Consider the following 15562-nt stretch of genomic DNA (forward strand, 5'->3'; position numbering starts at 1 on the left):
GCCACTCTGGACCTCTTTCCTCCTCTTTGGTGGAGAATGCGGGCAACCATAAAACCATGACACACAGCATTCACTACCTTTGGAAATAGTTACTACCCAAACAGGCCTTTTTGCTCCAGTGCCATTAGCTCACACTTGACTTTCCTATTTTAAAGCCTTTCTTCCCCATGCCATTTTCACCACACTGTCCTTAATGTTTGCTAGTTAACCTTCACGATGCCTTCCACAACTCAGGTGATGCAAATTCTGCGCTCCTTATTTGTATTTCATAGAATCATAGAATCATAGAATCACAGAAACGTAAGGCTTGGAAGGGACCTCTGGAGATCATTGAATCCAGCCCGCTGCTAATGTAGATTCCCTACAGTAGGTTGCAATTATTCTGCAAGCCTACATCTGACGTGACATCTGCTGTCACACCTTGATCTGGTTGCACACATCATCCCTTGTCTGCAACTGCTAGCCCTGCAAACCACCTCTTTCAAGCTGTGTTGCCATCAGATGCATTTGCTTGTGTTTTTCCCAAGGCAAATCTCACTGTATCTTTTTCTGCATGTGTTTCTGACCTCGCTGCTTCCCTTCCTGTTGTTTTTCCATGTCCTCACCAGCAGGTACAAACCCATTTCATCATCATCCGGGAAAGTCATTAGCATGTTATTTACTCCCTTATTCACATCAGCAATGAAGATGCCAGCTAAGACAGGCCCGATGAGGATGGAAATTGGTTTGTTAAAAAGCGCTCCTGTGGGCTCCCAGCTATGTTGTCCTTGGAGCCATCCTCACATCCATCATCCCTGTATGTCACTAAGTGTCCCCATGTGTCTCTATGTGTCCCTATCTGTCCCTACATGTCCCTATGTGTCCCTATATGTCTCTGTATGTCCCTATGTCTCCCTATCTGTCCCTATGTGTCCCTATGTGTCTCTGTATGTCCCTATGTCTCCCTATCTGTCCCTATGTGTCCCTATGTGTCTCTGTATGTCCCTGTCTCCCTATGTGTCCCTATGTGTCCCTATGTGTCTCTGTATGTCCCTATGTGTCCCTACATGTCCCTACGTGTCCCTATGTGTCCCTATGTCTCCCTATCTGTCCCTATGTGTCCCTATGTGTCTCTGTATGTCCCTATCTGTCCCTACATGTCCCTATGTGTCCCTATGTGTCTCTGTATGTCCCTATGTCTCCCTACATGTCCCTATGTGTCCCTATGTGTCCCTATGTCTCCCTATCTGTCCTTATGTGTCCCTATGTGTCTCTGTATGTCCCCATGTGTCCCTACATGTCCCTATCACAGAATCACAGAATCACAGAATCACCCGGGTTGGAAGGGACCCCAAGGATCATGGAGTTCCAACCCCCCTCCCTGGCAGGGCCACCAAACATCCACATTCAGATCTATGTGTCCCTATGTGTCCCTACCTGTCCCTATGTGTCCCTATGTGTCTCTATCTGTCCCTAACTGTCCCTATGTGTCCCTACATGTCCCTACGTGTCTCTATGTGTCCCTATGTGTCTCTGTATGTCCCTAAGTGTCCCCATGTGTCTCTATGTGTCCCTATCTGTCCCTACATGTCCCTATGTGTCCCTATATGTCTCTGTATGTCCCTATGTCTCCCTATCTGTCCCTATGTGTCTCTGTGTATCCCTATGTGTCCCTACATGTCCCTACGTGTCCCTATGTGTCCCTATGTCTCCCTATGTGTCCCTATGTGTCCCTATGTGTCTCTGTATGTCCCTATGTGTCCCTACATGTCCCTATCACAGAATCACAGAATCACCCGGGTTGGAAGGGACCCCAAGGATCATGCAGTTCCAACCCCCCTGCCTGGCAGGGCCACCAAACATCCACATTCAGATCAGGTTGCCCAGGACCCCGTCCAACCTGGCCTTAAACACGTCCAAGGACGGGGCATCCACAACCTCCCTGGGCAGAGCTCATGGGGGCATTGGATGCTATAGGATCCCATGGGTGACCCCCACTGCCATGGGGTCCCCAATCCCCACTGTGGATGGGTGCTCTAGGATCCCATGGGTGCCTCCCACTGCCATGGGGTGCCCTGTATCCCATGGGGTCCCCTGTATCCCACTGGGATGGATGCTCTAGGATCCCATAGGGGGCACTGGGTGCCATGGGGTCCCCAGTATCCCACAGAGATGGATGCTCTAGGATCCCATAGGGGTCACTGGGTGCCATGGGGTCCCCTGTATCCCACAGAGATGGATGCTCTAGGATCCCATAGGGGTCACTGGGTGCCATGGGGTCCCCTGTATCCCACAGAGATGGATGCTCTAGGATCCCATAGGGGGCACTGGGTGCCATGGGGTCCCCTGTATCCCACAGAGATGGATGCTCTAGGATCCCATAGGGGGCACTGGGTGCCATAGGGTGCTATGGGGTCCTGCCTGGGGATGGGTGCTCTAGGATCCCATAGGTGCCCCCCACCACCATGGGGTGCCCTGTATCCCAACAGGATGGATCCTATAGCATCCCATAGGTGCCATTGGGTGCCATGGGGTCCCATGACATTAGGGTTAGAACTTCCCCCTAACATCCAACCGAAATCTTCCCTCCTTCAACTTGGATCCATTTCCCCTCGTCCTGCTGTTGTCAGCCCTTCTGAAGAGTTGACTCCCCTCCTGGCTGTAGGTTCCCTTCAGGTATTGATAGGCTGCAATGAGGTCACCCCGCAGCCTTCTCTTCTCCAGGCTGAACAAAGCCCAACTCCCTCAGCCTGTCCTCATAGGGGAGCTGCTCCAGCCCCCTCATCATCTTAGTCGCCCTCCTCTGGACCCTTTCCAAATCCCCCCATCCCCCATACCGACCCCATTCCCCCCTCACTGCCCCCTATAACGACCCCATTGCCCCCCAGCCCCCCTCATTGCCCCCCATTCCCCTCACTGCCCCCTATAACGACCCCATCCCCCCTCACTGCCCCCTATAACGACCCCATCCCCCCTCACTGCCACCTATAACGACCCCATCCCCCCTCATTGCCCCCTATAACGACCCCATTGCCCCCCCATTGCCCCCCAACCCCCCATACCCACCCCATTCCCCCCTCACTGCCCCCTATAACGACCCCAGTGCCCCCCAGCCCCCCTCATTGCCCCCCATTCCCCTCACTTCCCCCTATAACGACCCCATTGCCCTCCTTCCCCCTCACTGCCACCTATAACGACCCCATTGCCCCCCCATTGCCCCCCACCCCCCCATACCCACCCCATTCCCCCCTCACCACCCCCTATAACCACCCTAATGCCCCCCCAGCCCCCTCATTGCCCCCTATAACGACCCCAGTGCCCCCCATCCCCCCTTATTGCCCCCTATACAGCCCCCTGATCATCTTAGTCGCCCTCCTCTGGACCCTTTTCAAATCCCCCCACCCCCCCATACCCACCCCATTCCCCCCTCACTGCCCCCTATAACGACCCCATTGCCCCCCAGCCCCCCTCATTGCCCCCCATTCCCCTCACTGCCACCTATAACGACCCCATCCCCCCTCACTGCCACCTATAACGACCCCATCCCCCCTCACCGCCCCCTATAACGACCCCATTGCCCCCCAGCCCCCCTCATTGCCCCCCATTCCCCTCACTGCCCCCTATAACGACCCCATCCCCCCTCACTGCCACCTATAACGACCCCATCCCCCCTCATTGCCCCCTATAACGACCCCATTGCCCCCCCATTGCCCCCCAACCCCCCATACCCACCCCATTCCCCCCTCACTGCCCCCTATAACGACCCCAGTGCCCCCCAGCCCCCCTCATTGCCCCCCATTCCCCTCACTTCCCCCTATAACGACCCCATTGCCCTCCTTCCCCCTCACTGCCACCTATAATGACCCCATTGCCCCCCCATTGCCCCCCACCCCCCCCATACCCACCCCATTCCCCCCTCACCACCCCCTATAACCACCCTAATGCCCCCCCAGCCCCCTCATTGCCCCCTATAACGACCCCAGTGCCCCCCATCCCCCCTTATTGCCCCCTATACAGCCCCCTCATCATCTTAGTCGCCCTCCTCTGATCCCTTTCCAAATCCCCCCACCCCCCCATACCGACCCCATTCCCCCCTCACTGCCCCCTATAACGACCCCATTGCCCCCCAGCCCCCCTCATTGCCCCCCATTCCCCTCACTTCCCCCTATAACGACCCCATTGCCCTCCTTCCCCCTCACTGCCACCTATAATGACCCCATTGCCCCCCCATTGCCCCCCACTCCCCCATACCGACCCCATTCCCCCCTCACCACCCCCTATAACCACCCTAATGCCCCCCCAGCCCCCTCATTGCCCCCTATAACGACCCCAGTGCCCCCCATCCCCCCTTATTGCCCCCTATACAGCCCCCTCATCATCTTAGTCGCCCTCCTCTGGACCCTTTCCAAATCCCCCCACCCCCCCCATACCCACCCCATTCCCCCCTCACTGCCCCCTATAACGACCCCATTGCCCCCCAGCCCCCCTCATTGCCCCCCATTCCCCTCACTTCCCCCTATAACGACCCCATTGCCCTCCTTCCCCCTCACTGCCACCTATAATGACCCCATTGCCCCCCCATTGCCCCCCACTCCCCCATACCCACCCCATTCCCCCCTCACCACCCCCTATAACCACCCTAATGCCCCCCCAGCCCCCTCATTGCCCCCTATAACGACCCCAGTGCCCCCCATCCCCCCTTATTGCCCCCTATACAGCCCCCTCATCATCTTAGTCGCCCTCCTCTGGACCCTTTCCACAATCTCAATGTCTTTCTATCACTATCAATATCAATGCAATATCAATGCAAGCCATTCCCGTACCTCACCCCTCAAGTCTAAGATTCCTAACTGCCTCGGCTTTTATTTCTCACGCAGCACCCCCCAAATACTCAACTCCACAGCAAAGACGTTCGCCCCCTTCAGAAGTGCAGTAAAAAGATGTTCCCTATCACCGCGAACGTGGGAGCCGCCGGCGACCCCAAGGCGTCCATGGGCAGTTATTCTCAGGCCTATGGAACCATATGCAAATCTGCACTGCAGAGTCTTCCGATATCAAATTCCTCCCAACAACACGAGGAGCCGATATGGAAGAGTTCAACCCAGGCCTCGTCAGCCCCATAACGAAGCTGGAACAGCGAATGGGAGCTCAGTATAGAAGGCGTTTGTCCCAGCTGAACAGGAATTCACAACCATACAGCTTTCCCTGGGACACACCAGCAAGGAAAAGAAATGAATCTTTTTGCTTTCTCATCTTCCCAACTATTTGCTCCCATAGCATGAGAGTTCTGCCCGTGTTCCTTATTTTCACCGCTGCAAAAAACACCACAGAAGGCTGCATTGTTCCACACTTGGCTGCCTTCAGACGCATCCACTTTCCTTTGGTCAGAGGCACTGCCTCAATCCAGGCCCTTTTCAAGCAGAACAATTAGCCATCTGCTTCCTGAACATCAAGGAGGCTGAACTCTTCATCTTCATCTTCAAGCCCTTCGTTTTATATCACGCTAATTGATAGATGGCTCTTTCAGGGCAAGCGAATGAGACCGAATAAGCAAAACCAGTGATGATTGCTTTCAACACAATCAGGTAGAAAAGCCTTTGAAGTATGAGTGGGCTCTGCTAGAACGCTTCATGCTCTACCTGCCACCTATTCACAATATAAGCGCTGCAACAATAAATCTTCCGTGTTGCACTACAAACAAATGTGTATTTAGTGGCTGTTTGCAGTCTGTAGAAGGGGGAAATACACAAGGGGTGTCCTGTTCAATATGTAAGATGATGGCAACTTCCCTATGGTGCCATAGGGATCCATAGGATGTCATAAGGATCCATAGGAAGCCATAGGTATCGACAGGATGCCATAAGGATGCCATGGGGTGCCATAGGGATCCATACGAAGCCATAGGGATCCATAGGAAGCCATAAGGATCCATAGGATGCCATAAGGATCCATAGAGTGCCATAGGGATCCATAGGGTGCCATAGGGATCTGTAGGGTGCCATGAGGACCCATAGGGTGCCATAAGGATCCATAGGGTGCCATAGGAATCCATAGGATGCCATAAGGATCCATAGGATGCCATAAGGATCCATAGGGTGCCATAAGGATCCATAGGGTGCCTTAGGGATCCATAGTGTGCCATGAGGACCCATAGGGTGCCATAAGGATCCATAGGGTGCCATAAGGATCCATAGGATGCCATAAGAACCCATAGGATGCCATGAGGACCCATAGGGTGCCATAAGGATCCATAGGGTGCCATAGGGATCCATAGGATGCCATAAGGATCCATAGGGTGCCACAGGGATCCATAGGATGCCATAAGGATCCCATAGGGTGCCATAGGGATCCATAGGAAGCCATAGGGATCCATAGGATGCCATAAGCATCCATAGGGTGCCATAGGGATCCATAGGGTGCCATGGGGATCCATAGGGTGCCATGGGGTTCCATAGGATGCCATAGGGATCCCTAGGGTGCCATAAGGATCCATAGGGTGCCATAGGGATCCATAGGGTGCCATGGGGATCCATAGGATGCCATAGGGATCCATAGGGTGCCATAGGGATCCATAGGAAGCCATAGGGATCCATAGGGTGCCATAGGGATCCATAGTGTGCCATAAGGATCCATAGGGTGCCATAGGGATCCATAGGGTGGCATAGGGATCCATAGGATGCCATAAGGATCCATAGGGTGCCATAGGATCCACAGGGTGCCATAGGGATCCATAGGGTGCCATTGGCATCCACAGGGTGCCATAGGGATCCATAGGGTGCCATAGGGATCCATAGGATGTCATAAGGATCCATAGGATGCCATAGGGATCCATAGGGTGCCATAGGGATCCATAGGAAGCCATAGGGATCCATAGGGTGCCATAAGGATCCATAGGGTGCCATAGGCATCCATAGGGTGCCATAGGGATCCATAGGGTGCCATAGGGATCTGTAGGATGTCATAGGGATCCATAGGGTTCCATAAGGATCCATAGGGTGCCATAAGGATCCTTAGGATGCCATAAGGATCCATAGGATGCCATAGAGATCCATAGGGTACCACAAGGATCCATAGAGTGCCATAAGGATCCATAGGATGCCATAAGGATCCATAGGGTGCCATAGGATCCACAGGGTGCCATAGGGATCCATAGGGTGCCATTGGGATCCATAGGGTGCCATAGGGATCCATAGTATCACAGAATCCTATAATGGCCTGTGTTGAAAAGGACCACGATGCACCCAGCCCAGGGCCATTGGTTGGAACTGATTGATCTGTGAGGTTCCTTCCAAACAAGACCCTTCTATGACTAGGATTCATTCAGCCATATTTGCACAGAGCCCACAGCAGCTGCTCCCAGCTCAGCACAAGAGATGAGCCATTCTGGTTCTGATCAGGAACACATTTGGACACAGAACACACCGTGCTGAGCAGGATCGAATCCTCCAACCCAAACAACCACAGCAGGATTCCACAACGTTGGTCTAATCTGCCCTACAGAAATAATCGCATTCCCAGCATCTCTTATAGAACGGCAGTGGAGCAGGTTTGTGAAGGGCTGGGGAAGTAAGAAATATTTGTATTACCCACACAGGGCTGGTGTATCACACACCATATGTGCATACATACACATACAGCAGGATATAAAATACAGAGCATGGCTCAGCTCTACCTGATCCATCTGACAGAGGTGTCTTGGGTGTCAATGGGATGAGGTTCAACAAGGCCAAATGCCGGGTCCTGCACTTGGGCTACAACAACCCCAGGCGACGCTGCAGGCTTGGGGCGGTGTGGCTGGAGGACGGCGTAGAGGAAATGGAGCTGGGGGTATGGATGGATGCTGGGCTGAACAGGAGCCAGCAGTGTGCCCAGGTGGCCAGGAAGGGCAATGGCAGCCTGGCCTGCATCAGAAACGGTGCTGCCAGCAGGAGCAGGGAGGTGAGCATCCATCCCCTGTATTCAGCTCTGGTGAGGCCGCACCTCGAGGGCTGTGTCCAGTTTTGGGCCCCGCACTGCAAGAAAGACATGGAGGCCTGGAACGTGTTGAAAGGAGGGCAATGAAATGGTGAGGGGTCTGGAGCACAGGGCTGGTGAGGAGAGGCTGAAGGAGCTGGGAATGTTCAGCCTGGAGAAGAGGAGCTCAGGGCAGAGCTCACTGCTCTCTATGGCTGCTGAAGGCAGGCTGCAGGGAGCTGGGGGTCGGCCTCTGCTCTCGTGCCATCAGTGATGGGAGCAGAGGGAACGGCTTCAAGCTGCGGCAGGGGAGATTCAGGCTGGACATGAGGAAGAATGAGGTGTCAGAAAGGTGGGCAGCACTGCAATGGATGCCCAGGGAGGTGGGGGAGGCACCGAGCCTGGGGGTGTTGAAGGAAAGGCTGGATGCTGTGCTGAGGGCCGTGGTTCAGTGGGAGCTGTTGGTGATGGGTGAACGGTTGGACTGGGGGAGCTTGGAGGTCTTTTCCAACCTTGGTGATTCTATGATTCTATGATTCTTTATCACCGCAGCTCATTTTGGGGCTTCTCAGCCTGCGGATCTGATTCAGCACTAAAATGATGTGTGTGTACAGCCCTGATTTATGAATTTGCACCTATGTCACTGATTACGGTTTGTTTCTGAAATAGAATACATTTGTATAATATGGAATATTAATAAGAACGCCACTTCAGCCTTTTTTTCCCCCAATTTTGACTGGTTCTTCCCTATTTTTCCTCTCAAATTTACTCCTAGGTTGAATTTCTTATATTGAAACGATAAGCTCCCTTGATTCTTACAGTTGTTTGGTGTGATTTTTTACCACCATCAGTGGCAATATGGAGACGGGGTGATTTTCTTTCATGCCTTCATTCCTCAGTTTTCCAATAAGAAAATAGGCACAGTTACAGCCATGCAGAGCACGTAGAGCCTGCTGCCGTGGGAGCTGGTATCCAAAAGAGAACTCCTGCAGTCTCAAAGTTACCTGCAGGATCTGGAGCAGCCTCCGTCCATCAGCTGTGCGCCTCGATAGGTTTGCTGAGCTTGCAGCTCAGAAGTTGAACACCGACGGAAACAAGAAATCCAGAAGCCGTGCGTGATTGTTCATAGCATCATAGCATCATAGAATCACCAAGGTTGGAAAAGACCTCAAAGCTCATCCAGTCCAACCATTCACCCATCACCAACAGCTCCCACTGAACCACGGCCCTCAGCACAGCATCCAGCCTTTCCTTCAACACCCCCAGGCTCGGTGCCTCCCCCACCTCCCTGGGCATCCATTGCAGTGCTGCCCACCTTTCTGACACCTCATTCTTCCTCATGTCCAGCCTGAATCTCCCCTGCCGCAGCTTGAAGCCGTTCCCTCTGCTCCCATCACTGATGGCACGAGAGCAGAGGCCGACCCCCAGCTCCCTGCAGCCTGCCTTCAGCAGCCATAGAGAGCAGTGAGCTCTGCCCTGAGCTCCTCTTCTCCAGGCTGAACATTCCCAGCTCCTTCAGCCTCTCCTCACCAGCCCTGTGCTCCAGACCCCTCACCATTTCATTGCCCTCCTTTGAACACGTTCCAGGCCCTCAATATCTTCCTTGCAGTGAGGGGCCCAAAACTGGACACAGTAATCGTTCTTCTCTCCCATCTCCTTAGCCAGGGAAAATGAAGGAAAACGAAGTCAGATCCCAGTTTGGCAATCCTAGGGAACAGCCCAAGCTGAGGGAAGAGGAAACTCAAGCCGTGTGTCCGATTGCTTCCTGGCCCTTCTGTCCATCACAACAGCACACGTCAGCACAAACCTGTTGGTCTGTAATTGCAATCGCTGACTGATCCGGGCTGTGCTCAATACCGCGTGCTCAGCCTGATACCAAGGCCCTGCAAGGAAGCTGTGAGTAAAGCACTTCTGATCTTGGACCAAAGATGCTAACAGCCCTCCCCCCCCTTTGTTCAACGAACTTAGTGTAATTTCACAGCAATTCTCCACTCATGGATCAGGATTACATAAATCACTGCTTAACTGTAATGGCTGAAATTCTCCACTCAGATGAAAAGCGCGATGATGATTCTGAAATCATCTCTTTCTCCATTAATTAATCGTCACTTTCCTCTTTTATGGCCGTGCAGCTGCTATTCTCAGCTCGGTCTGCAATGCAATACTTCCATTGCACACAAGAAAACAAAGCAATAATAACACTTAACCAACAGGCTGATAAAGCAGGAAGCAGGAAAACTGGGCAGACCAGACCACAGTCACACCTAAGGGAAAATACTCGTGTATTTGTGTCTATCATTCTTCAAGAAGGGAGCTCCCAAATCAGCTCGGCCATCAATGCAAAGCAACAAAACCTGCACCTGAGAAACAACACATGTGCTTTGCTTTCATTGACTCAACTCAAGCATTGGTTTTTTGTTTGTTTGGTTTCTGTTTCTTTGCTAGATTCATTGTTAGATAAAGAGACATCATTATGGTAAGCGCCTTGGCAATTTAATCATTTTATTTTAAATATACTGTCACAAGGTTCCCTGTTACCACGCGACTCTACGGGGCCATCTGTGCCATAGGAGTAATGCTGAACACATTGCCAACCTCCAAGAGCTTCGCAGCCGTCATAAACGTGTTTCTCCCTCGTCGGCTTTGCCAGTCAGTGACGATACGGAACTCAACAGCGCTCCTATGATCACTTCTTGGTCTTGAAGGTGCCCAGGATTTTGGGCATGAACTTCCCCATCTTCTTGTCCTTGGCGTCCGCGTCGTACTCCTCCTCGCTCTGACTTGTATGCTCATCCTTTTTGCAGAAGACCTCAAACCTGCTGTACACCCTCTTTTCCTTCCGCATGTTCTCCATTTTCTTCAGCAGCGTGTCTCTGTCCTCCGATGGCTGCCGCTGAACGTTTCGCTTCTGGCTCCCAAAGCTCTCCGACCTGTGGATGTTGCAGCTTTTCTCCTTCTCGGCTTTCCTTTCCAAGCTCATGGTTGACTTAGAAATGTCGGGATTGCTGGTGGATGGCAGCTGCTTGGCCAGTTCAGCTCTGTTCTTCTGGCTGTTAGCAGAGATTTGCTCCAAAATCACCTTGGTGTCATCACGGAGGTTGCTGCTGTACAGAATGTTGGCTGTGGATGAAGGAAATCTGCCCTGCGTCGCTTGGCTGCTTTTGGGAGGAAGCGGCGTTGCGAATTTATGGGGTTTTTCTTCCTCCACCACCATTTCCTGGCAGTCGCCTATGGAAGATCTTTTGAGACCCACGGGCTGTTTGTCAGACTTTCCCACCTCGCAACTGGGTTCCTCCTCCAGTTTCTTTTCACCTTTCGGGTTCAGAAACTGCTTCAACCGCAGGGATCCTTTCCTTAAAAACTCCATTGTGTTTTGCTCCTGCTTTGAACACTCTTCCTCGGATTTATTGAGGGAGCTGTCGGATCCTGGACCTTTAGACAGGTTTTCGATGACCGATGTGGTGCCCATCCTCCCCTGTGGTTTCTTCAGTTCTGCACCGACCAATTTTTCAGCGTCTTCCTTGAACGTCACTCGTTCCTTCTTTTCTGGAAGAGCCAATTTCTGAGTATCTCCTACAAATATAAGGCTCTCCTTCTCTGGAAGAGCGGGTTTATTCTCTATAGGGTAAAACCGAGACGACAGTTTGTCCACTTTAGCGCCCAGGTGTGCTAAGGGATCTTTACTCAAAGCATCGATGAGCTGGGGGGCCGACGAAGCCATTCCAAACGCTCTGTCAGTCTCTCCGTGCATCTTGTAAGCACTGCAGGAGTCTTTGGACTCCAATACTCTGCTCTCCAGAATCTTGTATTGCACGGATTTGGTACATTTCTTCTCCGTGTTCTGTGATTCCTCCTGGAGAAAACTAGAAACGGCTTTGGTGTGAGTGACTGTAGCTCGCTCGGCGTCTTTGCCCACAGCTTTGTACTTCTCTAGAAGCTCCGCCACTTTGGACGAGGTGGCCGTCTTTACGGTTTCGTTGTCCTTTGTCAGTTCATTGGACACTTGTTCCTTGTGGATCATCTGAACCTTCTCTACCGTTGCGTTAGGCTGATCTAACTTGGCAGCGTTGAAAATCAGAGAGGACCTGAGTCTGGAGCTCCTCTGGATCAAGGGATTGATTCTGGACCTAAAGGCGTCTTGTTTCATCAGAGGTGTTTCTTCGCCTCCTCTTTCAGGATCCGCAAATTCTTTGGCGCTTTCAACCCCCAGTGACTTGCTATTAAAAGACACGGGGGATTTGAATGCTGGCATGAGGTCAGTGGGGTGCTTTGCAAGGGGATCCCCAAGAACATCATTATAGGCTTCCGATTCCATGGGCATCGGGAGGCCTTCTTCCGGTTCCGACTGATACGCGCTGAGGTACGAAGAAATCCTCCAGTTGCGTAAACCTGTTCTATTTTCCTGAGTGTTCTTGTCCTGATCTTGGTCCTCGTCTTTGTCTTGCAAGAACAGCCGCTGTTCCAGGCTTTGCTTCTGCGTAGGAGAAGTCTGGCAAATAAACTTCTGTCCTATATTCTGCCGTCTCAGCATCATTCCCATCGGGCCGTTGCCTGCAGGGTTCAGCTGATCAGAGCCATGTCTCACTTCCCGGGAAGAATTCGAAGGCACGTAATCCAGCCTTAAGGGGAAACCCTCCTGTGGGAAACCGGATTCGAGTTCGGGGTATCTGGGTCCCTCTCCATAGGGAAGAGGCCCTCCCTCTTCCAACTCATTGAATCCTGGCCTCCCGCCTCGTATTCTGTCAAAGAATCCCTGGGGTCTGCCAGGAAGGTGGGGGTGTTCAAACTGGTACTGGTAGAACTGATCCTTCTGAAAATGGCTGGACTGGATTTTAAATTCGTCCATGTTGTTCACGAACATCTGCCTGGCGTATTGCTTAGAAGAAGCAAAGTTTTCAAACGTTCCTTCTGCAAAGCTGTGTCTCTTAAAAGCATCCAACTCCAGCTGCTTGGAACGGAGAAAACCCCTGACGGGATCCATCTGAGCATTCTCCATCTCCACCTTTTTGTACATTCGCATGGCTGACCCCTCCACGGTATGGCGCAACAAATCATCGCGCCGGAAGTTGGACAGGAAGTAGCGGTCTGGATCAACTCTGTCCATGAAGGAGGGAAAAAGGTTGTCGTCCCTCTGGAACATGAGGGGTGCTTTTTTAGGGAAGAACGGCACGTTATTGCCGAAGGGAGTCATGGCAAAGGGGTTCTCTGCCTTTGCCAAGACGTTGGCTGGAGGAACGAGAGGTTCTGACTGCGCGAACAGAATTCGGAACTCTTCGTCGAAGCTGGCCACCAGCTCGCCCTGGAAGATGTGTGCAATGCTCCTGTGAATCTTCTCAAAAGACCACATGAAACTGCAAAGAGAAGCAAAGACAGCGTCAGCATCGAGAAACTCGGCTGCACTAAACTCAGTGTTCCACCATTTGCTCGTCTGAAGAAATTCATCCTGACTTTCAGCACTGGCACAGGTTGCCCAAGGAGGCTGTGGATGCCCCCATCCCTGCAGGCATTGGAGGCCAGGCTGGATGTGGCTCTGGGCAGCCTGGGCTGCTGGTTGGCGACCTGCACACAGCAGGGGATGGAACCAGGTGAGAGTTGTGCTCCTGTGCAACCCAGGCCATGCTAGGATGATTCTATGATTACGGCACCCTGTGGATCCCTATGGGTCCCTATGGGTCCTTATAGCACCCTATGGATCCCTATGGCACCCTGTGGGTTCTTATGGCACCCTATGGATCCCTATGGCACCCTATGGGTCCCTATGGCACCCTATGGATCCCTATGGCACCCGACCAATCTCAATCAATGCGGGTTCTCTGGGCAGCCTGGGCTGCTGGTTGGTGACCTGCACACAGCAGGGGTTGGAACCAGGTGAGCGCTGTGCTCCTGTGCAACCCAGGCCATTCTAGGATGATTCTATGATTACGGCACCCTGTGGATCCTTATGGCACCCTATGGGTCCTTATAGCACCCTATGGATCCCTATGGCACCCTATGGGTCCCTATGGCATCCTATGTGTCATTATAGCACCCTATGGATCCCTATGGCACCCTATGGGTCCCTATGGCACCCGACCAATCTCAATCAATGCGGGTTCTCTGGGCAGCCTGGGCTGCTGGTTGGTGACCTGCACACAGCAGGGCTTGGAACCAGGTGAGCGCTGTGCTCCTGTGCAACCCAGGCCATGCTGGGATGATTCTATGATTACGGCGCCCTGTGGATCCCTATGGCACCCTATGGGTCCTTATAGCACCCTATGGGTCCCTATGGCATCCTATGTGTCTTTATAGCACCCTATGGATCCCTATGGCACCCTGTGGATCCCTATGGCACCCTATGGGTCCTTATAGCACCCTATGGATCCCTATGGCACCCTATGGGTCCCTATGGCATCCACACAGCAGGGGGTTGGAACAGAATTATCATTATGGTCCTTTTCAACCCAGGCCACTCTAGGATTCTATGATTCTAGGATTCTATGATCCCATGAGCACAGTATAGTCATTAATAAAGAAAACATGGGAAATGGGTAATTCCATACATCTAACTTGCACTTAAACATAAACACGTGCTCCTGGGTCTCTTTTAACTGTTCTGGTTTGGACCGGGTTGTTTGGTTAGATTTGGTGACACTTCTTTTGAGTTAGGTTGAACACTTCCTCGCTCGGAGCAGCTGAAACTGCATTAGCCAGCAAACAAACAGACTATTATTCGGTGACACCGGTGTGGGGGGCAGCATGGCGAGGATGGACTGTTTTCAGTGGGGAGTGGAGACAGGACGAGGGGAAACGGCCGGAAACTGCAGCATAGGAAGTTGTGCAGCAATGTGCGAAGGAACGGCTGTGCAGTGAGGGGAGGAGCGCTGGAACAGGCTGCAGGGAGGTGGGGGAGTCTGTGGGTCCCAATGTGTCTCTATGGGTCCCAACGTGTCTCTATGGGTCCCAACGTGTCTCTATGGGTCTCAATGTGTCTCTATGGGTCCCAATGTGTCTCTATGGGTCCCAACGTGTCTCTATGGGTCCCAATGTGTCTCTATGGCTCCCAACGTTTCTCTATGGGTCCCAATATGTCTCTATGGGTCTCAATGTGTCTCTACGGGTCCCATCGTGTCTCTATGGGTCCCAACGTGTCTCTATGGGTCCCAATGTGTCTCTATGGGTCCCAGTGTGTCTCTATGGGTCTCAATGTGTCTCTATGGGTCCCAACGTGTCTCTGTGGGTCCCAATGTGTCTCTATGGGTCCCAGTGTGTCTCTATGGGTCCCAACGTGTCTCTATGGGTCCCAACGTGTCTCTATGGGTCCCAATGTGTCTCTATGGGTCCCAACGTGTCTCTATGGGTCACAATGTGTCTCTATGGGTCTCAATGTGTCTCTATGGGTCCCAATGTGTCTCTATGGGTCCCAATGGGTCTCTATGTGTCCCAATGTGTCTCTATGGGTCCCAACGTGTCTCTATGGGTCAAAATGTGTCACTATGGGTCCCAATGCGTCTCTATGGGTCCCAACGTGTCTCTATGGGTCCCAATGTGTCTCTATGGGTCCCAACGTGTCTCTATGGGTCCCAACATGTCTCTATGGGTCCCAATGTGTCTCTATGGGTCCCAGTGTGTCTCTGTGGGTCCCAACGTGTCT

The 15562-nt window shown here is 52.5% G+C and overlaps 2 protein-coding genes across 8 annotated transcripts in view; one reads left to right on the plus strand and one right to left on the minus strand.

The window, feature by feature from the left end:
• Positions 1–6223, plus strand: part of MAPK15 (mitogen-activated protein kinase 15) — a 53409-nt gene extending 47186 nt beyond the window's left edge. For all 7 annotated transcript variants that reach the window (XM_048940176.1, XM_048940177.1, XM_048940179.1 and 4 more), the window contains 2 exons: positions 4857–6014; positions 6154–6223. In XM_048940176.1, the coding sequence (XP_048796133.1) occupies positions 4857–5102 (246 nt within the window). In that variant the 3' untranslated portion in view covers positions 5103–6014; positions 6154–6223. The remainder of the gene's footprint in view (positions 1–4856; positions 6015–6153) is intronic.
• Positions 6224–9147: 2924 nt separating this feature from the next.
• Positions 9148–15562, minus strand: part of FAM83H (family with sequence similarity 83 member H) — a 47693-nt gene continuing 41278 nt past the window's right edge. Inside the window, exon 6 of the mRNA XM_048940175.1 lies at positions 9148–13283. Coding sequence (XP_048796132.1) covers positions 10619–13283 — 2665 coding nt within the window. The 3' untranslated portion in view covers positions 9148–10618. The remainder of the gene's footprint in view (positions 13284–15562) is intronic.

This window comes from Lagopus muta, chromosome 3 (genome assembly GCF_023343835.1).
Source record: "Lagopus muta isolate bLagMut1 chromosome 3, bLagMut1 primary, whole genome shotgun sequence".
Lineage (NCBI taxonomy): Eukaryota > Metazoa > Chordata > Aves > Galliformes > Phasianidae > Lagopus > Lagopus muta.